At 32.8% G+C, this 22,063-nt stretch overlaps 4 protein-coding genes and 1 non-coding gene across 7 annotated transcripts; 2 read left to right on the forward strand and 3 right to left on the reverse strand.

Annotated features, from left to right (window-relative positions):
• The first annotated feature begins 2,155 nt into the window (after positions 1–2,155).
• On the forward strand, positions 2,156–4,682 carry LOC146958467 (RHOMBOID-like protein 2). Of its 2 annotated transcripts, XM_085739989.1 has the most exons (6): positions 2,156–2,278; positions 2,639–2,704; positions 3,330–3,493; positions 3,702–3,865; positions 3,991–4,241; positions 4,412–4,682. In XM_085739989.1, the coding sequence occupies exons 3-6, from the start codon at positions 3,340–3,342 to the stop codon at positions 4,527–4,529; spliced, it is 687 nt and encodes a 228-aa protein (XP_085596115.1). In that variant the 5' UTR covers positions 2,156–2,278; positions 2,639–2,704; positions 3,330–3,339; the 3' UTR covers positions 4,530–4,682. The 2 variants fall into 2 exon arrangements, with proteins under 2 accessions (XP_085596115.1, XP_085596114.1); XM_085739988.1 differs by lacking the exon at positions 2,156–2,278 and having other exon boundaries at positions 2,314–2,704.
• Positions 4,683–5,944: 1,262 nt separating this feature from the next.
• On the reverse strand, positions 5,945–6,018 carry TRNAV-AAC (transfer RNA valine (anticodon AAC)). The gene has a single exon. It is a non-coding gene; the product is annotated as a tRNA-Val (tRNA).
• A 233-nt stretch (positions 6,019–6,251) lies between these two features.
• LOC146958469 (putative non-specific lipid-transfer protein 14) lies at positions 6,252–6,859 on the forward strand. The gene has a single exon (XM_085739990.1). It carries the CDS (start codon positions 6,340–6,342, stop codon positions 6,712–6,714), a length of 375 nt encoding a protein of 124 aa, XP_085596116.1. The 5' UTR covers positions 6,252–6,339; the 3' UTR covers positions 6,715–6,859.
• Positions 6,860–9,478: 2,619 nt separating this feature from the next.
• On the reverse strand, positions 9,479–15,056 carry LOC146958470 (protein IQ-DOMAIN 23-like). The gene is made up of 4 exons (XM_085739991.1): positions 14,504–15,056; positions 11,092–11,292; positions 10,700–10,768; positions 9,479–10,438 (listed from the first exon to the last, which is right to left on the reverse strand). The coding sequence occupies exons 1-4, from the start codon at positions 14,882–14,884 to the stop codon at positions 9,773–9,775; spliced, it is 1,317 nt and encodes a 438-aa protein (XP_085596117.1). The 5' UTR covers positions 14,885–15,056; the 3' UTR covers positions 9,479–9,772.
• Positions 15,057–17,973: 2,917 nt separating this feature from the next.
• LOC146958471 (protein FAR1-RELATED SEQUENCE 5-like) lies at positions 17,974–21,939 on the reverse strand. Of its 2 annotated transcripts, none has more exons than XM_085739993.1 (5): positions 21,648–21,939; positions 18,997–21,314; positions 18,630–18,782; positions 18,488–18,547; positions 17,974–18,370 (listed from the first exon to the last, which is right to left on the reverse strand). In XM_085739993.1, the coding sequence occupies exons 2-5, from the start codon at positions 21,097–21,099 to the stop codon at positions 18,284–18,286; spliced, it is 2,403 nt and encodes an 800-aa protein (XP_085596119.1). In that variant the 5' UTR covers positions 21,100–21,314; positions 21,648–21,939; the 3' UTR covers positions 17,974–18,283. The 2 variants fall into 2 exon arrangements, with proteins under 2 accessions (XP_085596119.1, XP_085596118.1); XM_085739992.1 differs by having other exon boundaries at positions 18,997–21,361.
• Positions 21,940–22,063: the final 124 nt, after the last annotated feature.

Consider the following 22,063-nt stretch of genomic DNA (forward strand, 5'->3'; position numbering starts at 1 on the left):
GAGAAAGTTGTCAAGAAGTTGTAAAAAAATGGATGTACAGGTATCATTTCTTAAAGATTAATTGTATGGGTACATGGTAAAATTTCCTGGACAACTACATAGACACGTAGTAGGGGTGTGCAAAATATTTGGCTATATGGATAAAACCAAATCCAAATCTAAAATCATATCAAAATAATCTGATATTTACAAACAAAATTAACCGGTCTATTTCAAAACGGCCGGTTTGCCTACAATAATCTGAATTGAGATTAAATTTGAAACAAGTGTGATATTTGAGAGATTATACAGAACGATTATAAAAAAAGATTATATGCATGATGAAATTAGAGGACAAAAAATACGCAATTAATTCTAATTTGTATAATGAGCGCTACTATACGCCATGACGGAGTTAACGCACGATATCACATTACTTATTCAACATCATGAAATTTACCTTAGTAATGAATTTCTTGCTAGTTTATTGATGCTTTTGTATAATATATATATATATATATATATATATATATATATATATATATATATATATATGGGTTATGTTACAAGCCACCCTTTGGTGGTGTCTTTTATCAAGTCACACCTTAAGGTGTGATTTTCACTTTTTAGTTACAACTTTGCTAAAAGACACCTTCATAAAAGTAAGTTGGTGTCTTTTCGCAAATGCTCATAGAGTAACTTGATAAAAGACATCTTCACAAAAGGTGTCTTCTATCATAACCCTATATATATATATATATATATATATATATATATATATATATATATATATATATATATATATATATATATATATTAAAAAACCATGTTACCAAAGAAAGAGTATGCATAATCCACCGTTCTACATTGCATTAGTGAGGTAAGACACATCCAACAATTGATTCGAAAAAACATCACCCAATCATGTGTTCTTGTGATTTCTTCATAAGATATGTCTAGGAAAGGCAACATTTGTCATTTTGTGTCAAATAAAAATTAAAATAAAGAGCGAAATAATAAATATAACATTGTTCGTGCAAATTTCACGACAAATATTGCCGTGCATTTTAGCATTTTTGATGTATAACATACAAATTATTATATTAATTCTCTATTTTTTAGCTACAAAGTACACTTTATGAAAATTTAAAGTAATTCTATATCCGGGTCTTAAGCGATAGGAAATTTTCTAAACAAGTTTTCAAACTATTTTCTCTCTATTTTTTTACCTACTTTTTTGTAGCAGAAATTAGGAAATTATGAGATACATCCTTTTCAAATCAAACAAAGTTTTTTGACGCATCTATGCTCATATATAGAGTCAACTAGGTCATCTAATAAGGGACAGAGAGAGTAAATAATATTAAAACAGATGATTTTTTTTTTATTAAAATGTAATAATATAAAGTTATTGATGTACTCCCTCCATTCCTTTTCTTTTGATGTTTTAGAACTTCAACTATATTCCAAAACTTTTGATGTTTTAGTGAATTTATTATTGTTTTCTCAAGTTTATCCTTGTTGGAAAACACAATAAACTATTAAAGTAGTTATGACTTTTGGTTTATCACATGTGAATTTAATGATAAATAAGGACATTTAAGTAAAAAACACAAAAATATTTATATACTTTAATTACTCCTTAAAACTTGTGTCAAGAGCTAAAACATCAAAAGAAAAGGAATGGAGGGAGTAATTGTTTATGTGAGTTTAGTTCAATCGATAGAAACATTGAAAAATATTTTCAGGGGCCAGATTAAGAAATTACTCCTAAAAAAAAGGGGCCAGATTAAGAAATTACTCCTAAAAAAAGTGATGTTTACAACGTTGACTCATTTAAGCATTTACAATAAAGGATCCTTAAAAAAAAGCATTTAAAATAAAGGAGCTTCATTTTGAATGCTTTGATGTACTAGTTCTCTTAACACGGTTTCATAATTGAATTTTGATAGGTCTATAAAAAAAAAGATTTGATGGGTTTTCAGTCATTAAAATGTAATAAATTATCCTACTAAAAATACAATAATTGTGTTCAACCACGTTAATCTTAAATTTGTTCACACTCATTTCCTATTTTGTTATTTTTCCATTTTCACGATCACAATCATAGCTTAATAGTTAGTGTATCCTTAAATACGCTTAAACCCATCCACTCCACTTCCTTTTCAAGAGTACAAAACTGAACATTCCAGTTAAGTTAAAACCCCTTAATCACATGCAAAATCATTGGTGTCCAAATTTCAGCAGTTATTAGTTACACAATTAGTGGAATATATTGCCTTAAACACCCCACTACTAGGTATTAATCACCCACTCCTCCACCTTTTCATTCTCTATAAGCACCGTTTTACAACAAAATTTCATACTTTGATATAGGCTTTGTTTGTTTGAGAGAGAGAGAGAGAGAGAGGAGAGAGAGAGAGAGAGAGAGAGAGAGAGTTATGGACAACAAAAAAATGAATTCTAGGAGAGATGTTGAAAGTGGTAGGACAAAAAACAATCATTCCTATGTTTATGATGCTGAGAATCATAGGGAGTCATGCTCATGGCTTGTACCTGTTTTTGTGTTTGTTAATGTTGTTGTTTTCATTGTGGCTATGGGCATAAACAATTGTCCTAACAACAGTTTCGGTTTTCATAATCATCTTTGTGTTGCTAGGTTTCTTCACAGATTCTCTTTCCAGCCTTTTAAGGAGAATCCATTGCTTGGTCCTTCTTCCTCAACGTAAGAGATTCAAATCACTATTTTTTATTTATTTTCTGTTATTTTATTCTTTGTTTGCGTTTTTATTAATTAGTTTTAGTTTTTTGGGGTTTGAAGTTGATTTTGGTATTGCTACTATTGATGATCAAACTTGTTTGATCCTTCCTTTCATGCTTAGTGTATATTATCCTGAACCTTATGCAATATTACACAAATGTTACGCCGTTCAATATTGTTTTAGTCCATTCATATTTTCCAAATTTGTCCGTTCGATTATAAGTTTATGTCAAATAAATCATCGATATAAGTAAATCTTTACGTAAATATAAAATCATTTGATAGTTTATCGAAACCTGCCAAAATTAAGGGTTTATGCGCTTCTAAATATCCGAGCAAATATTATCAAAGCTTATCAAAAATTGATTTGTTGGTCTGAAAGTTTATATTAGATTGAATTGAATGACATGCTTTGATTTCAACATTTCTATTGCAATTTGTGTTATTTATGACTTTGTCATTCTCTTCTTATACTGCATGTGTGAAGGGGAAACTTGCATTTCTTTGCACGTAACCGTTTAATTAACTAGAAGCCTATTATGTTTTTGAAGAAAATGTATTGATTTGAAATGTTTGGTGGATTTTTAAGGTTAATCAAGATGGGAGCTCTTAGATGGGTTAATGTTGTGTACCAACATCAGGAATGGAGACTTTTCACTTGCATTTGGTTACATGCTGGAATTATTCACTTGCTATCAAACATGTTATGCCTTGTTTTGATCGGCATTCGCCTCGAACAACAATTCGGGTTTAGTAAGCTGTTTCCCTCTGCTGCAATGATATCTCCATTCATTAACATTTAGTAAATGTCACACAATAAGGAAAAACAATAAATTTTTGATTTAATTAATTGCAATAACTGTAGTCATTATCTAATGGTATTTTTTAGAGAACTTGATTTAGTTGTTCTAGTAAATGGCCATGACCTAACATTTTTATTTGTCAAATTAATGGCATGCAGTGAAGATTGGATTGATATACCTATTGTCTGGATTTGGTGGGAGTGTACTTTCTTCAATTTTTATCAGAAATAGCATTTCTGTTGGGGCTTCCAGTGCTCTTTTTGGACTCCTTGGAGCAATGATATCAGAACTTCTTACAAATTGGACTATATACTCCAACAAAGTGAGTGTAGCTAATCAATTTGACCCCTTACTCTAATTTATGCCTTTTTGGTTTCTTCTTTAATTTGAGAAACATATCAAAGTAGAACTGTTATTTCTAATTCTATTTTTTCTGTGTTTACGTAGGTGATGGCTTCGCTCACCCTTCTTGTTATGATTGCCATCAACCTCGCTATTGGCCTTTTGCCGCGCGTTGATAACTTTGCTCACATTGGAGGACTTGTGGTAGGATTTTTACTTGGTTTCATTTTGCTGCCGCGTCCTCAATATGGTTGGTCAGAGCAGCGATGTCTTCCTGATGGTGTTCGCCGGAAGTCAAAATACAATGCTTACCAATTTGTTTTAGGGATTGTGTCTCTAATTCTCTTGACTGCTGGGTAAGATTCTCTCTTTTTATGTCCCCTTTCCCTTTGAACTACATTTACTATTTCTCTTTACTTTGTTATAAGTTTGTTATTTTTAGTATGTCATGAAGTGGTGCACTTGTCTAAGTTAATCTAAAAATTGATGATAAGCACTGAAATTGATTAATGTAATATAATGACAGGTTATCATTTGGATTAGTGATGCTGTTCAGGGGTGAGAATGGATATGATCACTGTCATTGGTGTCGCTACCTAACATGTGTGCCAAGTTCCAGATGGGAATGCAACAGTGACACTTAAACTAAGAGGGCTTATGGTTTTCACCTGGAATTTCTTTTCTTCTATGTATAGCCCTAGCTCTTAGAAATCGAAATTTCATTGAAGTCTTTTTTCGTTTGTTTCATTGAAGTCTACTTAGAACAGTTATGCTATATATCACGACCGTTTGATTTTTGTCGTTTTCCTTCCAATTTGCTGCTCTCAACTTATACATATTTTTTTTTTTTAGTAGTGCTATTTCAAGTGAAAAACGTATAATGAGCAATTTCACGAAGTTGTTGCACGCTTAGATCTCCTTTGGCAGACAACATAGATTGTTGGATAAAAAATAGGAGGGTCCACTAAAGATGCAGTTACCCAATACAACTCAGTCGTGATGCATTTGGAGGAAATGTTTCGCTATAAGAAGCATTTCCTTTTTTTTTTTGCACGGACAAATCTAAATAACCAACCCCACCCAAACTTATCTCCATTTACTCTATTAAATCATTATCATTTTTAGTCCATATAAAGAATGTCTTGGACATTGGTGCTATATCATAATATATCATAATAATCCTAAACTTTGCGGATATGATACTATTTAAAGTCTTTGGAAAAAAATAAGCGCAAAATTTATTTTTATAGGTTATCTGATTTATGTTATTTTGAAAATCATTAACTTGGGGTATATTAGTCTTGAAACAAAATAAATAAATCATGCTTAAATAGCTATAACTTAAAATGTTGTCTACATTACAGTTTAGCGGTTTGATTGCGAAGACATTATATATATAATTTAGATTTGAATCCAGGTTACCACATTTCCCATTCACTCTATTCATGTGTGTTTATTAAAGTATGTGTTGGTCATACCGATAGCAAAAATCAAATGCGCAAGTTTTTCTATAACATTTAGTTTTTCTCTATATAGAAGTATAAACATATGTATGAATTTATTTTCCATCTTATATTCTGACTCTACCTTTCTTCTTACTGTCCCATTATGAATTTGTAGCCAAGTGACTACGCACAATTTTTCTTTATATTGATCATGTTATTCTAAGTAATCAAGGGAGGGATAAGTCATCAATTTATTTAGGCAGAACTTAGAATATGAAGTGTAAAAACATTCCAAGCATCCAATGTCTTACAAGCATATATTGAATTGAAATACACGTCCAAGCTTCAGTGTCTTGCAAGAAACGAAAAATAGCAAAATTTATCTGTAATACATGTCTCAGCATACAATATATAAAATGATGTATTTTAGAACAAAAACAAATTAGGTAGGAAAGCAACAGGTTAGAAATTAGAATGTCTACACCTCACCAGAACCACTGCTTGTTCTTTTAAACTCTACATTAATTTTCACACATTTTACGAACTTAAAACACATGATTTTGTATTAAAAAAAAACATATGACCACATTTTATAAAAAAAATATCTGCAGAATTGGCTTCGCCCGGGTTCGAACCGGAGACCTTCAGTGTGTTAGACTGACGTGATAACCAACTACACCACGAAACCTTGGTGATATATCTTTGCAAGTAAATAAATAAATAAGGATACATACTCTCAATTGAAAGCACTCATATTTGCATATTCTGTATCTTCTAAAATAGTTGTGTCAAGCATGCCTCAAAGTTCATCAAAAATTCATGTATTATGTATGTAAATGTAAAACCACAAGCTCTACATTGCACACCAACCAAGCATTTTCATCTTATATATAATTTTATAATTTAATAAACTAGATACAACTTTTGAAAAGCTTCTTTAAGGGAAGTCATAAAAAAAAAACCAAAGGGAGTAGAAGAAAAAGGCTTTCCTTAGAATAAGCATATTGTGATGGAATTTTCTACAATAAGAAGCTACAATGTATTAAGAATAGTTGGGATTTTGATGTTGCTATCCTCACCCCCATTTGTGTTTGCATACATAGAATGCTCCACAGTTTCTCAACTCTTTTCTTCATGCTCAATCTTCATCAACTATGGCACCCCAGACCCTAGTCCAGGGTCCCGTTGTTGTGATGCCATGTCCGGTTTGAGTATAATTGCTAATTCCGATGGTGGTAATAAACAATCTGTTTGTCGATGCGTAATGAGTCTCATTCAAAATTATAGCCAAAATGCTACAGCCATAGCTACTTTGCCAGGTTTATGTGGGATCTCTTTGGGCTTCACAATTATTCCCAATTCAAACTGTTTAGTTTATAATTAAGAAACATCTTAAGTAAGTTTGATTGCTGTTAATTAGTCCAGTTTTTTATAGTCACACAGTATTTGCTTGTCACTATTGTTTGCAGTTATTATAGAGAGGAGATTTTAATATTCACTCATGGAAATAATAAAAGTTGGATACCATATTGTAATTCTAAATTAGTGAAGAGCATTGATCTATCGAAATGGATACAATACATTTTATTGAATTGTGCTTGGCCTATATTTATTTCCATGCTTGGAGCATAAAAATTGATTCTAACTTGAAGATGAAATTTGTATCTTTTGAGTCTAGACGTTATTATTCAATTCACAATTTTACATAAACGTTTTCAAACATAAATTATTTTACATTCAACTTAAGTTTTGTCACTGCTGAACCATGTACTTAATTCATAAAAATAAAAATAGTACTCCCTCCGTCCCGCAATAGATGACCCATTGAAAATATGTAATTTTGACTTAACTTACTTTGACCGTATTTTTCTACTAATATACAAAGATAAATAATATCATATAAGATGTCGTTAGATTCGTCTCGATGAGTATTTTCAAAATATCAAATTTTCATAATTTTTTCTAATATATTATTCAAGATATTTAAGCTCAAAATTATGCATTGGCATGCGTAATAAGGTCAACTGTGTCAAGTATTATGGGACGGAGGGAGTAGTATTCCACAAAGTCCAAACCCATTTATGAGCTATGCCCCACCATATATTACTGTAATATATTGATGTTTGGTGGTTGTTTGATCTGTCAACTAAGGTCTCTCTCTGAGTGTGATCCTATAATTCTCCTGTGTTTCAATGAATTAATTAAATTAAACTATTCGTGATGATCCTTTCAAAAAATGGACCTAGTGTCATGGATATGGCACATCTTCAATAATGAATCCTAGTACTATTTTATGATTCACCATCTGCCTGCCATATACTTTGGTCCTGCTAGCTCTTCTCATGGTACGATATGTCCAGGTGAAATCAATCCAAATATTACCAGTTCCCACATCACATTCACATGCAAACTGTTTTACTTTTTACTCATTTTTTGTTGCTGTTGAACTATTAGTTTAACGGTTGAATTCAAAGTGATTCAAATAAACTTCTTTTTTCAGATTCTATGATGATTGATAAAAAGAAAATCATTTTGGTATAATGAAAGCCTAGCAAGCCATCACACTTTATAAAAGCAGTAAAAGTAAAGTGCATTTTAAATTGTCATTCATCCATTTGATACAAAGGTATATACAAAAAGAGAAGTGAGGTTTTTCAGTGGGATTGTTTTGTGGGCCAAAACATGATGAGAGAGAGCAACTACCATTTCAACATTTTTCTCACAACCATCTTCTTAATCTTACATAGTTGATTACGTAATTTCAAGAAGAGAACAACACAAGTGAAAGTGAAAGGAAGTGGTACTGGTGAGTAATGGTGTCATGTTTCACTTTTATTAAGTGAACTATTATTTTGTCCTTTTGTTTTATATCCATTTCTGATTAAATTAATGGACCACCGAAAGGGTTCACTATAAAGAAATACTATAAGATAAGATCTAGTTTCCGTGAATTTACAGTGGATAAATATTATCATGGCCAATGGTAACTGAACAGATTGAATAGTCTATTTCAAACAGGTCTTCTCAAAATATGACATTGATAGATGAATGAACATAAGGGTTTCTGTTAAAAAAATAAAAATAAAATAGTACTACAGAATGGGGATGTTTTTGTCAGTGAAAATGATTTTGGACATCTATATATACGACAACATGACAGGGTCCTATTTAGTACCAAAGGTTGTGCCACAAAAAATGACTCTTGAGTAACAGTATACTGACTTTAAACAAGTGTTCAGTTTATGATTAATAGTTATAATCTTGAGCTTTTATCTCATGACTATTCCTATGCCCTTTTTCTCTACTATGAGTATGATCAATAGAACTATGATCCCATGATTCTTGACAATAGTTAAAAATTGAAACACACACAAACCAGTTCCAACTACAATTGACTTTGGCTTCCACTTCTAATTTCACATCAAAAGTGATCTTCCAATGAACTTCGTAACAATGTGTCAAGCCTTTAGATCAAGATTTATGACGTAGATAACTTTTTAGATCAAGATAGAGGAGATGATTCAAAGAAGTTCTTCTGCATCTCAAAGAACGATCAAATATGAAAAATCGAAACTGAAGAAAAACATTGAGAAAGAAAATGAGTTTTCTCAAGAAAAAAGAAATGAAAAAAAAATTTGAAATGCTACGGGTCGTCTTCAAGATGGATACCATATACCATGTTGATCGAGAAACATGGTTGAACTCAACAAAAAGAAAAATAAATTGAGAGAAAGAATGATTTCAGAATTAATAGAATGAAGAAGTTGATACAATGACTGTACTATTGTAGAATACACTATATATAATGATTATCAGATAGAACTAACAGTCTAATATTACCAACTTCTCACTATTTATAACTAACGTAGCTATCTTAAACAACATTGAATTAATTCTAACTATCGTCCAACTATATCTATCAAGCATACAAAGCATGGATCTCTAACAACAAATTATTACTTTGGTCCATCATGAATAATATATTTACATAGAAAGTGAAAAGCAATAATTTCATTATTTGAATTTTTGATTACTTTAAATCAAATTGACACAAGTTCAACTCTGTTATTCACTTTGAAGAAAAACTCCTTTTGGGGTAACCTTATCTGTTGGTACGAAGGAGCTGGATAATTCCATGTGAGTCACAATTCACAATTCAAACCATGCACATTACTAAGCAAAATAGTCAAACCAATTCATGATTTACAAATCATCATACTTGTAACATCATGTCAACAAAGTAACTTTTGATCGTGTATGAACAATAGAGAATACACTACAAAAGTACAGGTCAAAATGTTACTACTAGTAATTACATTTTAAAAAGCTGCCGAACACCCAAAAAAAAAAAAAAGCAAATGGAAACATGTCTCTTTTTTCTATTTTGTGGAAAAAGTGGTAATTAAAATGTCTTCATACATAAGCATAAGACAAGCAATGTGTCACCTTAAATTGCTACTTCCAATTCTATTAAAACGACTCAAAGCAGGTGAGACTTTGTTGCTCCTTGAATCAGAATCATTGTCTGAATTAGTAGAACCCACTTCCCAAAGACCTTGAAAAGGCCTTCTAGTAGAACTATATTCCTCAAAATGCCTTTGTCTTGGTGCACTTTGTGATCTAACCTTAGCCCTAGAAGATTCAGTGTTTGCCATGTAATTAGGGTAACCAGAGTATCCACCTAAGAAACTCCATGAACACTCACTTCTTGTAGGTGTAAAGGGAGTGTTTCTTCTTACACCACTTCCATTTCTTGAAGAAGCAGAAAATGTTTGTGGACTATTATCAGCAGTGCGCGATGCTGCTACTTCTTCTTTTGCTTTGTGAAACTTCAATGAGAGACTTCGATTTTGAGCTTTTGTTGAATGTTTTGATGGAGACTCATTTGACATAGAACTCACATTATTCTCATTTTTATTCAACTGTGGCTTCCAAGTATCTACTTCGAGAATCCTATCAATTTTATGTTCATCAGTGTGTCTATTCTTCGATGATGCGTTTTTGGTCTGGCTAACGGAGTTCTCCTGCATCCAATGGTCTAACCAATTGGAGCCAAACCGTGGTTTCTCTGACTCAATCTTCCTAAAATTTGAATTGGAACTGCATCTCTGCAAGTTTAGCCACAAACACATAGGTTAAGTCGATCTCTCGACAAATGCAAGAGTAATAAGAATAGATAATATTATTCAATAAGTTATGCATGCAATAGGAAAACAATTAAATTTCTTAAATCAAGTGTAAAAATCTTTCTAACCATTGTTTATTCTTCAAATAGATATTCACCATCAAAGTGATAAGAATTACTAGATAAATTTCAAGATGTTTGCATCATAATTTGAAGTAATTAATTGGAGAGAATAGTACTGTACCTTGAGGATGGAAGACCCACCGAATTTTGTACTATAGACATGATGTGGTTGCTCATATTCTTCAGGGACCTACAATTAAGTAGATAAATTTACAACACAAAAGGAGAGGTTAATGATCACCAATCATTATTTTTAAGCCAGTCAAAAAACAATTTCTTTTTTGAGTAATATTAAATCCTAATAATTCAATTTAAATGTTAACCATAATCCAACCTAAAACAGCACATACATAACATAGTTTTAGTTTGCAAATTGCTATTGAACAACCTATGATTTTGCAAAATTATGTTTGTGACAGTTGAAAAGCATTTTGCAGCATATGCCAAATTGCACATATTAGTGGTGTCAATAACTCATTGGGGAGAGAGAAAAAAAAAGGATTTGCTACTTACAGGGTAATGAGAAAGTGAAGACTTGAAAGAATGCAGATTATCCGATGACAAGTGCACAAGACTTGCACGTGCCTTTGTCTGTAGTCGCACCAATGTTTGCATACGCCTGAGCATATCTGCAGTTTTCTTTCTCACAATGTGGCCCCGAACCAGTGCTTGCAACTTCACCAAAGCTTTAAGTGCTCTCAACGCTCGCCTTGCCTTCCAAAATTCATCAAAATATGTTGTTTATCAAAATAAATTGCAATGACTAAGTTGAGCTTATCTACTAGTATAAGCATTTCTGAGACTTATTGAAGAACTTATGACATGTCTATAAGTTGATTTTATCTTATTTTCATAAGTTCTTCAGGATAGCTTATCAAAATAGCTTATATTGAAATAGTTTGAGTTTATTTTATCTTTTGTTATAGAAATAATTTACACATAAGCACTCATGTGAAGTTACTAGTGTAGAGACTATCTAGTCTATTTGCACTTGTAGGCTGTCATTAGTCTCTCGTTTTTCTTTCTCCTTCTTACTCTTTGAGTAAAAATGGACAAAATTATAGATAAAATAGTTTAAAGAAAGGATAAAAATGGAAGAAAGTAATGTTACATAAAACTTGGAAGACTTATTCAATTTGGGGTGTACTAAAGTTCAACATGGTACTATAGCTAATAAGATCTAATAGTCCATATACAAATCCAAAACAAAACAAAAATGAATAAAAGGCCAAGAGTAACAATCAAATTGAACCAATCGGTTTTTTAATGATAAAGAACAATTAGTACCATGAGGCATCATTTAGAAAACTTCATAAAGAAGAAATAAAACAAGGGAATAGAAGGTTTGCTACTAATTGAAGTTAATAAGATCATCTACAAAATAAAACGAAACAATTAATTTGAGAAATGACAAGCAAGGAAAGCGTGCTACACTTGCCACCTTCCCTTGCCTTGCATAACAAGCTGAAAATCAAAAGATAGTTAGAAAGAGTTAAGTTAATTTGTTAACTGATTGCAACCTCTCTCCCTCTCTCTAGTATTATAGTGTGTTAATTAGTGACCTTGCTTCTTTCACGTTAATGTCATAAACTTATAACTATAACTATTGAAGTAAAAGTGCGTTGAAAAGTACTTTTTTCCCACAAAGGAATGTTTTTTACCTTTTGAATTGGCAAAGCAAAGAAAAGAACTTGATCACAAAGAATGCCCCATACGCAGCCAAAAGCAAAATAAGTGGTTACCAACTTGTTCTTCAATCTCCTATTACATTGTGACATTACATTCACTAATAGCAACCCTACCTACTAGTACTTGGGGCCATTACCTCAAACGTGGTTGATGATGGGTTGGCAAAGGGCCATTTTAGTTTGCCTCATACAAAGGTAACTATCATAACTCTTTGTCTAGAGGTGGATCTCCCTCACAAGACTACCAAATTTCCTTTTATGACTAAAATATAAAAATAATATATTATTATTTGCTAATTCATTTATGGTCAAATTTGTTGATACATGATTTGCTCTCATACTATAGAATTCACCTCACATCTATCCAAATATGCGGGGCTTTCTTGTTCTAATTACAAAATGTCTAAAAAAAATTTCTTCATTTGAATTCTCACGCACTCAAATTATTATAATAAAATTGCTCTTTTCTAAAGTTGAATATTGTCACCCACCTGAAATTTTTTTCCTTCATCCACATCTCAAACAAGTTGGGCATATTTTCTCCACCTTAGCCATGGGAGTCTCTATTGCCACTCCTATGTATCTATTGCTACTCCTATTCCATTAACTCTTTTATTAAAATGTATACTTTCTCCTTTGTTAAAAAACTGATGAATCATAAAATTAATCTTGAATATGGGTGACTAGCTGCAATATGGTGCTGCAACAATAGGGATCGTTAGATTTAGAAAAAGAAATCCATAGAGTTGTTTCTCTCTTTAAATCTAAAAGTCCCAACAGCTGCAACACTATACTATAATTGTAGAGGATCCCATTATACAAAGTAACAATCTCTATATATAAAATGCAACATTTTCGGATGAAAATTACAGGGTAATGTAAACCCCAAGTGTGCAAGATACGTTAGAGAGTAGGATGTATGGGAAAGAAAATCTGAAACAACTCAACAATAACTAACTAGATAATGCACTCTTAATTTTCAGGAAAAAAAAAATGCAGTCTTCACTCATTCCCTGAATTTTTTTACTAAATTGCTCCCTAATGTTTCCGATCCAAAGAAAGTAATAAAAAAGCAATATATCAAAAGCTTTTTTCTTCATAATGAATTTTTATTTTCTAAAAAAAATAACAAGTTTGATTATAATATGTTTGGTGGAAAATTATGAAGACTAATTTGATAAGAAAAGTTCCAAAAACTTAGGAGAGGGAGGGAAATAAAAAGAAAAATTCTTGGGTTTGAATGTGGCTATAAGAAATGACACATAAAGCAAATTGGCAGCACTCAGCATCAGTACACAATTCCATACAACAGAGAAAACAGACATTTTCCACAATATTACTGCAAATAGGAATGAAGGTAGCATCTATCCATCTATATGGAGATTATTTTGTATCCGTTTTCTTATTTTAAAAAATACTCATAGTTTTTTTATCAAGTAGTTTAGTGGTTAGAAATTATCATTGAAATGAATAAGGTTCGAACCTCGTTTCCCATATATATTACGCATTATCCATACTAACTGACCTAAACTCATGAGTCATGAGACAAAATATTCTCATCTTTCTCTGAACAAATAAAAATAATCATTTTTTTATAAGCTAAAAATATTCTTGCGAATAGTAATTTCATTGTCCCTCCCCTAAAATTACACATATTTTAATTAAACTATTTCTTTTAACTTAATATTGTTAATTTAAATGTATATGACTTGAATATATCTCTTTTCATTTTTTTTTAAACTTAATATTGTTAATTGGTGTATCTGATTTATAATATATCGAGATCTATATGTTATTTAATGAATATGAAAAAAGAAAAATTTGCTTATAAAGATGAGAATGGAGTATATGGTTTATATTAACACGTATATAGATTAACAAATAAAAAAAAAATAGCAATAGGATAGAGTTTAATTATGGAAGGAAAGCTAGATTTGATGAGATGTACTGTGTGGAAGGGACCAACACAACACCGATGTCCACGGAACAGTTCGCTTTCACTAGCAGCTACAATAATAAATAATTATTTCATTTAAAAAAAAAAAAATCCACTGTTGAAAAGTATTTGACCTTTTTGTTGGTTGACATAATTTGACCAATGCATGTTTCCTGAATAATTTATAGAAAAATTCGATTTCAACTGGAGAAAGAAAATTGAGAATGAGCATGGATTATTCGCGTCGTAAATTGCGAAAAGAAAACAAAAATGTAGAAATAATTTAACAATTTTAACTCACCAAATAACCACGAAAAGCTGACTGTATTTTAACGGCGGCGATCTCCTCCGGCAACCGTAATCCACGCGCTTTGTTACTACTTCCCGCCACGCCACTGCTTGTGAGCCTGACCACCTCAGCAGCGGCATGTGCTGCAGCTAGAGCGGCCTCAGCGACTGCTGCTGTTGCCGCAGCAACGGCGATTGCATGTTTGTTGCGTTCTAAGGGAGTGGAGGAATCAAATTGGTTGAAGGCGGAGGGTGGTGGAAGTGACTTTCTTTTACTGCTTTGTTTTCCGAAGCTCCATCGTCTCTTGTTGTTGTCTTTATCAGATTTTGTACCCGATCCATCGGAGGATGAACCCGGTTTTTTGGCGCCAAAGAGTCGCCGGAGAAAACCCATGGTTCAACTCATTGGTTTTTTCTTTGACTTTTTGAAGGAAGGAAGGTTTAAGAATTTGTTGAGTGAGAATGAATTTAGTTGAGGTGAAGAAGTGTGAATGAAAAAGTGGTTGAAGAAGAAGTGGGAACACTTGGATTCTTCTACTATAGTATACTTGTATAGAGTGTCGGAGACTAGAATTGGTCATGGAAACTGTTTTTTATAGTCCAAAGTTTCAACCCCACGCGCAAATACAAGGGCATTTCTTCCAAAATCTTGACAACTATGGATGAAAACGAGTCATCACCATTTCTATTGGAACACTTTGATCAATACACATTTCAATTAAGTAGCAAACACTATTTTACTTTGTCTTATTATATCCATTTTTTTAACCGACTGGTTGCATTATCAATTAAGTAGTAAACACTATTCTATATTATCAAGGTTTCATTCTCATTATTGGAACACTTTGATCAATACACATTTCAATTAAGTAGCAAACACTATTTTACTTTGTCTTATTATATCCATTTTTTTAACCGACTGGTTGCATTATCAATTAAGTAGTAAACACTATTCTATATTATCAAGGTTTCATTCTCATTAAAATCAAGAGGTTAAGACAAAAAAATATTCTTTCGGTTACATTTTTAAACAAATATTTATTTTTTAAGTACATTAAATAACTAATATATCTTATCTTTAAATGTGATCGGATATATTAATTATTCAATGAATCTAATCAATTGTTTTTTGCTTATAAATGCGATCGAAGGGAGTAAATTTAATAATAAAATTTGACTCTGTCTGAATTTGATATTAGTATAGTGTTACCGACACCAATGGAGTAGGAACAAATCTTATTAACGCTTTACAATAAATGCGATCGAAGGGAGTAAATTTAATAATAAAATTTGACTCTGTCTGAATTTGATATTAGTATAGTGTTACCGACACCAATGGAGTAGGAACAAATCTTATTAACGCTTTACAATTTTAATGATTATTTCAAAATGTTATCAATGTAAGGGACTTGGTAGATGGAGTCCTGAAGCTTCATAGATCAAATTGGATAATTGAAATACAAATGATATTGATCTCGCCACTTATAAGTAGAAGTTTACCGTCATTCTTATTTTCATGAGTGAAATGATGTTCTTATGTATCTCCAAGGATGGTTGCATTTGGGTGTCATTGGTGTCTTTGTTCTTATCTCTCTCATCTAAAATGAATTAAAGGCACCAATAACATCAAGAGTAATGATATTTTGACATCCATTTGATGATAACTTTGTTGACAACCTTGTTTTTCTCACTTCTTATTGGTCAAAAACAATGGAGAGAGAAAAAGGAAGAGAGAGGATAACAACATCATGTGAGTATGAGAGAGAAAGTTGTCCAAAAGTTGTCAAAAAGTGGTTGTCAAAATATCATTTCTCTAACACCAAATGCCAATGACACCCAAGTATTTCCCCTCCAAGGAATAACTAAATTAGTTGAACCATGATATTCAAAGGAGTTTAAAATGTTCAGAGTTGAGTTCGAACTCTTACTACTCACATAACACACTAACAACTAACATTTGTCTATCTAAAAAAATTAAAAAGAAGTAAATATGAGTTTAATTTTGAGATATTCATAATTATTTTCTCTTATTTTTTTGGAACTAATATCAATCAAGTCATTATGTTGCTTCCCATAATCTATTAAATAACATGATTTACATACTTTAAAAAACATTTGTTTCATGAAATACATTTGTTTCATGAAATAGTATGACACCGTTTTCATTTCACAAATGACTGTACGATTTTTGACATAAAATAAATAATTGTATGATTTGTGACACATCAAATTTTACTTAATTACTTGTTTGCCAATATTCAAAATGTTGGATATCTAAGGGAGACAGCTCACATGTCAAATGTTTTAAAGTTTTGGGTGAAGATGTGACGTTTTCTCTCTTCTAAGCTTATAGCGTTGATTGTTCATGACCTCTCCATCAGAAACCTTGTTAATCCAAATTTGTGTTTCTGTTTTAAAACATTAGGAGTAATTAAAAGTTGTGTCGTAGCCTCACAGCTCTAGAGAAATTACCATCCTCTCAATCTTTGTGTCTAGACTAGATAAACTAACTGCGCATTTTAAGCCTCAGTACAATGCATCCACGATGTGCTACGTGGGATTTAACATATGGATAAATCGAGGTGTAAATTTTTGGGTATGATCGCCATATAAGGAAGGTTTAACCTTATGATTATTCACTTTGTCGTGGTCTGGATGAAGCTGAGGGGCTGATTGAATGAATAGGACCTACAAGACATTAATGGAAAAACAACTCTCTGGGTGTCACCGTTTACTCTTAAGTCTTTTTTCTTTATGAATCACCAGTGGCGTTTGATATGTCAATACAACGTGGTCCAACAGATTATTCTTGTTTTGTTCTCTTTCATTATATTTCTTTTAGTACTACTAAATTGTATAATAATGTTTTAGGAATGTTTTAATGTACATTGAGTAGTCACAGTAAAAGTGTAAAACATTGTTCTGGATGATCGAGAAGGTTGACTAGAGTGGAGCAGTATTTCGTTGCTGTTAAAAGGGTGGTACTTGCAAACACTTCACAGAGAGCGAGATGTTTTATGATAGAGTGTGTACCTTGCATCCAATACAAACAGCGTCCTTCAACGGCTGGATCCAATGATTGATGGAAGGGCGGGCATTGAGTGTATCGGATGTATTTCAGAGATGGGCAGTGAGGCCGCAAAGGACTGGGTCAATCCGGAGCAAACACCAACAATCGTTTTATTTGTTTGTATTTTCAAAATGTATATAGAACATATATATGTTCAGTTTCATTTTAATCTATTCATATAACGCTAGCAAACACCAACAATCAAGAATGCACAACAACATTTGCTTCTCCAAGTATGGCCACCCAACTACAAAGGAAGCCCCAAGCTGATAGAGTGTCCTGTAAGTGTCTTCATGTGTTTCAATAATTCTGGCGCTCATGTGAGCACGCAAATTTTGACTATTCGTCTTAGAAGGGGAAAAAAAGTTTCAGTTGATAAATAAAATGCCTGTCATAAAAACGTCATCAGGAGCTGTCTTTTAATGTACTATTTCTTGTTGAGATTCCATTGCAGAAGTTGTGTATCTACTCCCTCCGGTCTTAAACAAAGGGAAGAGTCAAAATGTATTTGATCCAAATTTAGATCAAATACACTTAAGACCGGACGGGGTATCTTTTAATATGAATGATGAATATTTGGTTATTTACAAAAAAAAAGGATGACTACATTTTCAACGCTTATGCGTTATGACGACTTGACTAGACTTGATCAAGCCCAACTGTACAACAAAAATAATGGCATTGCCAATACAGGATATGGTTCGACCATGATCCTCTGATACGTTATGCAGAGTCAGAACTTCGGTATCTATGGTCACACAGCAAAATACAGGATTCTGAATGAGGATTTTGGATATCAAGATCCATACCCTACAGCAAATATACACAAAGCAGATGCAATTAGTTTTCCACCATAAACACCCGATAACCCACCAAAAGTTTGGGAAGGGGGTTTGTTCAAATTATGACCATTAAGTAAATGTTTACCTGTTGCATCTGATTATTGCTTGGCACGGACTCATGGTATGTGTTTTGGATTATAGGCTCCTGAGTAAAATATTCATGATATGTTATACAAAGTAACATATTCTGCATATAAAAAAAACCTAATGACTGGAAAAATTAACACCTGCGATAGTTGAGAAAGGCAAGGAGAACTCTGTTGGTTAGAATAGAAGTTTGGCGGTTGGAACAGGTTAGTATTAGATTGATGATCTAACACAAGATCAGGCTGTTCATACATGCATTGAACCACTTCATTGGTTTCAAAACCAAATAAGCCCTGTAAAACAAATGAGAAAATCAACAAATGCCGTTCTCTTTATTTTTTATTTCAAAATTATACAGAGCATATTCTCCAAAAGTTAACGAGCATAAAACTTCATTGCAAAAAAAGAAAGAGCATTAAACTTCCTGATCTCTATATCAAATATGCTCTATATGATCACAAGAATACAAGCTACCATATATCAATCAAATAAATGATAAAAGCTTACCTGCAAAGGGAGATTTGGTTGAGATGAAACATATGGAGATGGGGGGCATGAAATGCAGACAACAGTATTTGAAGAAGGTTCTACATTTAAAATCCTATCTGAATCAGTTTGATTATAATTCACCGTTGGTTGGCACCTATCCAGTGTAGCGGTCCTGTCAATTTCTTCGCTTACTCTGTTACTTTCATCCTGATCCTCAGTCGCATGTCCATTCGGAAAGATCACCGCAGGCTCACTTTCTGAAGCATCTACATGAATACTATTTGAGGTGATAACTTGAGCTTCCTCACTTTTCAATATCAAGATTTTCTGCACTCCTTCCATAACTTCGTCAAGTTGCCTCACAGCAAACTGATAACCCTCCACAGATTCAGAAGCTCTTGCCGATAACTTGACAAGTCTGTGGCATAAATCTTTGTAACAGCTTGCTACAACCATCTTAGGGTTATCTTGAATTTTAAATTGCTTAATCTCCCTGAAATTACCCAACCTTGCATCTTTTGTCCATCTCTTCAAGATATATCGAGATGGAACTACTTTTATGTTTCTATTATCAAGAACTTTTAGTGCATGGCTACAAAGAAAACCTACATGCTCAAACTTCATACAACTGCAGACAACTGTATTATCTGAAGAATTGAAGGTGACAGTGTACTGTCTAGCATGTCCAAATGTATTCACTTTATACTCAAACAAATATCCATCTCTTTTGTGCTGGTTGACAATAACATTCAAAGAGTTCTCATATCGTTGCTGAAATATTTCAAATGCTCTTGGAGTATAAGCAACACTAGCATGTTTCAACACAACCACATTACCCATTAGCTTTGGAAGACATCCCTTCATTTCATCACTAGCTTCTATTTCTTTATATCGTTGCTCCTCCACTATCCTTTCAAAATGGTTAAGAAATTGAACTACATCAAGGTCAGGATTTAGATAGCTTCTAAGCTTGTGAGACAACATCTCACCTAAATGAAAGCCTTTGACATCTACAAAAAATCTATTCTGACCAAAGCAGACAGCCCATTTCTCCCATTCTCTATACATCCATCTCAACCATTCATTTCGCTGGAGTTTATATTTCTCCAGCATAACCCCCCAAGCATGAGTAAATTCTTCCTCGTCCTTGGGGTCATATATACAACTCCTTAGATCATTTGCAAAGGATTCGTCATCTTTAACCAAATGGCTGAGATGTTTAAGAGTGTTCTCATACATCTGCCAAACACATGTATACCGGTCTGTTTCAGGTAAAACCACATTGATTGCTTCGATGATTGCAGCATCTTGTTCTGTGATAATGGCCTTAGGCTTTTTCCCAGACATTGCGCCAATGAAAGTTCGAAACAGCCAATTAAATGATTCGATGGTCTCATCATACAAAAAAGCAGCAGCAAATATTAATACTTGTTTGTGATGATTAACACCTAAAAACTGTACAAATGGCCGAAAAGCTCTGTCTGTTCTGCAAGTTGTATCCAAACAAACAACATCCCCAAAATGGTCGTAATCTACCACCATATTGTCATCAGCCCAGAAAAGATTTGTTATCTTGTCATCAACATCGAGCTGTATGGCATAAAAAAATGCTGGATTTTCAAAGTGTTGCCTTTGAAAATAACCCATCAAACGTCCAGCTTCTCCTTTACCCATATCTCTTTCCCTCACAGAATGAAGATAATTGTCATAATTCATGGAAAGTTGATCAAGAGAATCACGTGCACCTAATTTTGTATTCGTCATACTTAAAGCTGAACTAGATTTGGGTCCCAAATTATGATATGAGTCAACCTCCACAGCTTGAGCAACACAAAATTCATTTTGCAACTCTAGTAACAACATGTTAGAATTGATTGGGTTTATATCATCATGATTATGTTGTGCTTCAAAATGGGTAACCTGGTATTTTCCATCTTGTTGACGAGTAATGATCATGTGTGCCAAACATCCAGTTCTCGTCTCCTTCCGATGTTTCTTCACAGTAAAATCTCTCTCGTCTTTCCTACGATATCCCTCTCTGGAGCAGGTAAATTTCCTAGAAACCACCATACCATGTACCTTACTCCTATTAATCCAATCTTTTCTAACATTGAACCCCATCAATCTGGCATACTTGTTATAGAATCTATATGCATGTTCATCAGACTCAAATACCGTACCGATTCCGAACACTGTGTTGACAAAGCCTCCATTTGCTGATGCATTACCAGATTGAGTTTGAGAGCCATTAGCGTGAAGAACGTTCGGACTGCAACAATTTTGGTCCACATTCAAGTCCAAACTATTGGATGTTCCAAGTCCAACATCAACATTTTCTACATGCACATTACCTAAGTTGTTATGATCACCATCCATGAAAAACCTTCACCAAATTGGAAGAACTAATTAAATTAACTCAATTCACTCCAACTTATATAAAAAACAAAATGATCACATAAAAAAAAACCCCAAAAAAGGCTATAACTTATCACATGCAGAATGCACAATGATTCTCAAAACCCAAATAGCTACATTTTTCAATTTACATATTTGATTTGAGTAGACAATAATATGCTAAATCGATCATACAAAAATCCAACAAAAAAAAAAAAAAAAGAAGCTTTAATTTGCATAAAAATGTCATTTTGATTGAAAGAAACAACCCTTACCAGTATTAACTGAGACAAACTGGAACTGTGAAATTGATCACTGATTCAGGAGAAGGAAGGAAGAAATATGATGCAGTGGACGCACGACACTATCCATAGTCTTTAAGCTTGGCGAGTTATAGGTGAAATGAAACAATAGATGAACCGCGATGAATTCAAATTGAGGTGGGGAAATTGCATAATTTGAAGCTCAATTGATTTCACAAGGGTATGACAATTCTGCAAACCCTAACACGGTGGGTATCTATGGGGAAGAGAATCATGCGCTTCTTTTGAAGTGTGTTAAAACGCTCAGTTTCAATTCAATTTGCTTGTTTTCCTCAACAAAAAGAAAATCGATTTGTTTCTTTTATTACAATTATTATTTGTTATTTTCCCCTTGATAAATTCCTTCAAAAAAAATAATAATTCCCCTT

The sequence above is a fragment of the Medicago sativa genome, chromosome 1 (assembly GCF_051527215.1).
Source record: "Medicago sativa cultivar Bolivia chromosome 1, Bolivia_mono, whole genome shotgun sequence".
Classification (NCBI taxonomy): Eukaryota; Viridiplantae; Streptophyta; class Magnoliopsida; order Fabales; family Fabaceae; genus Medicago; species Medicago sativa.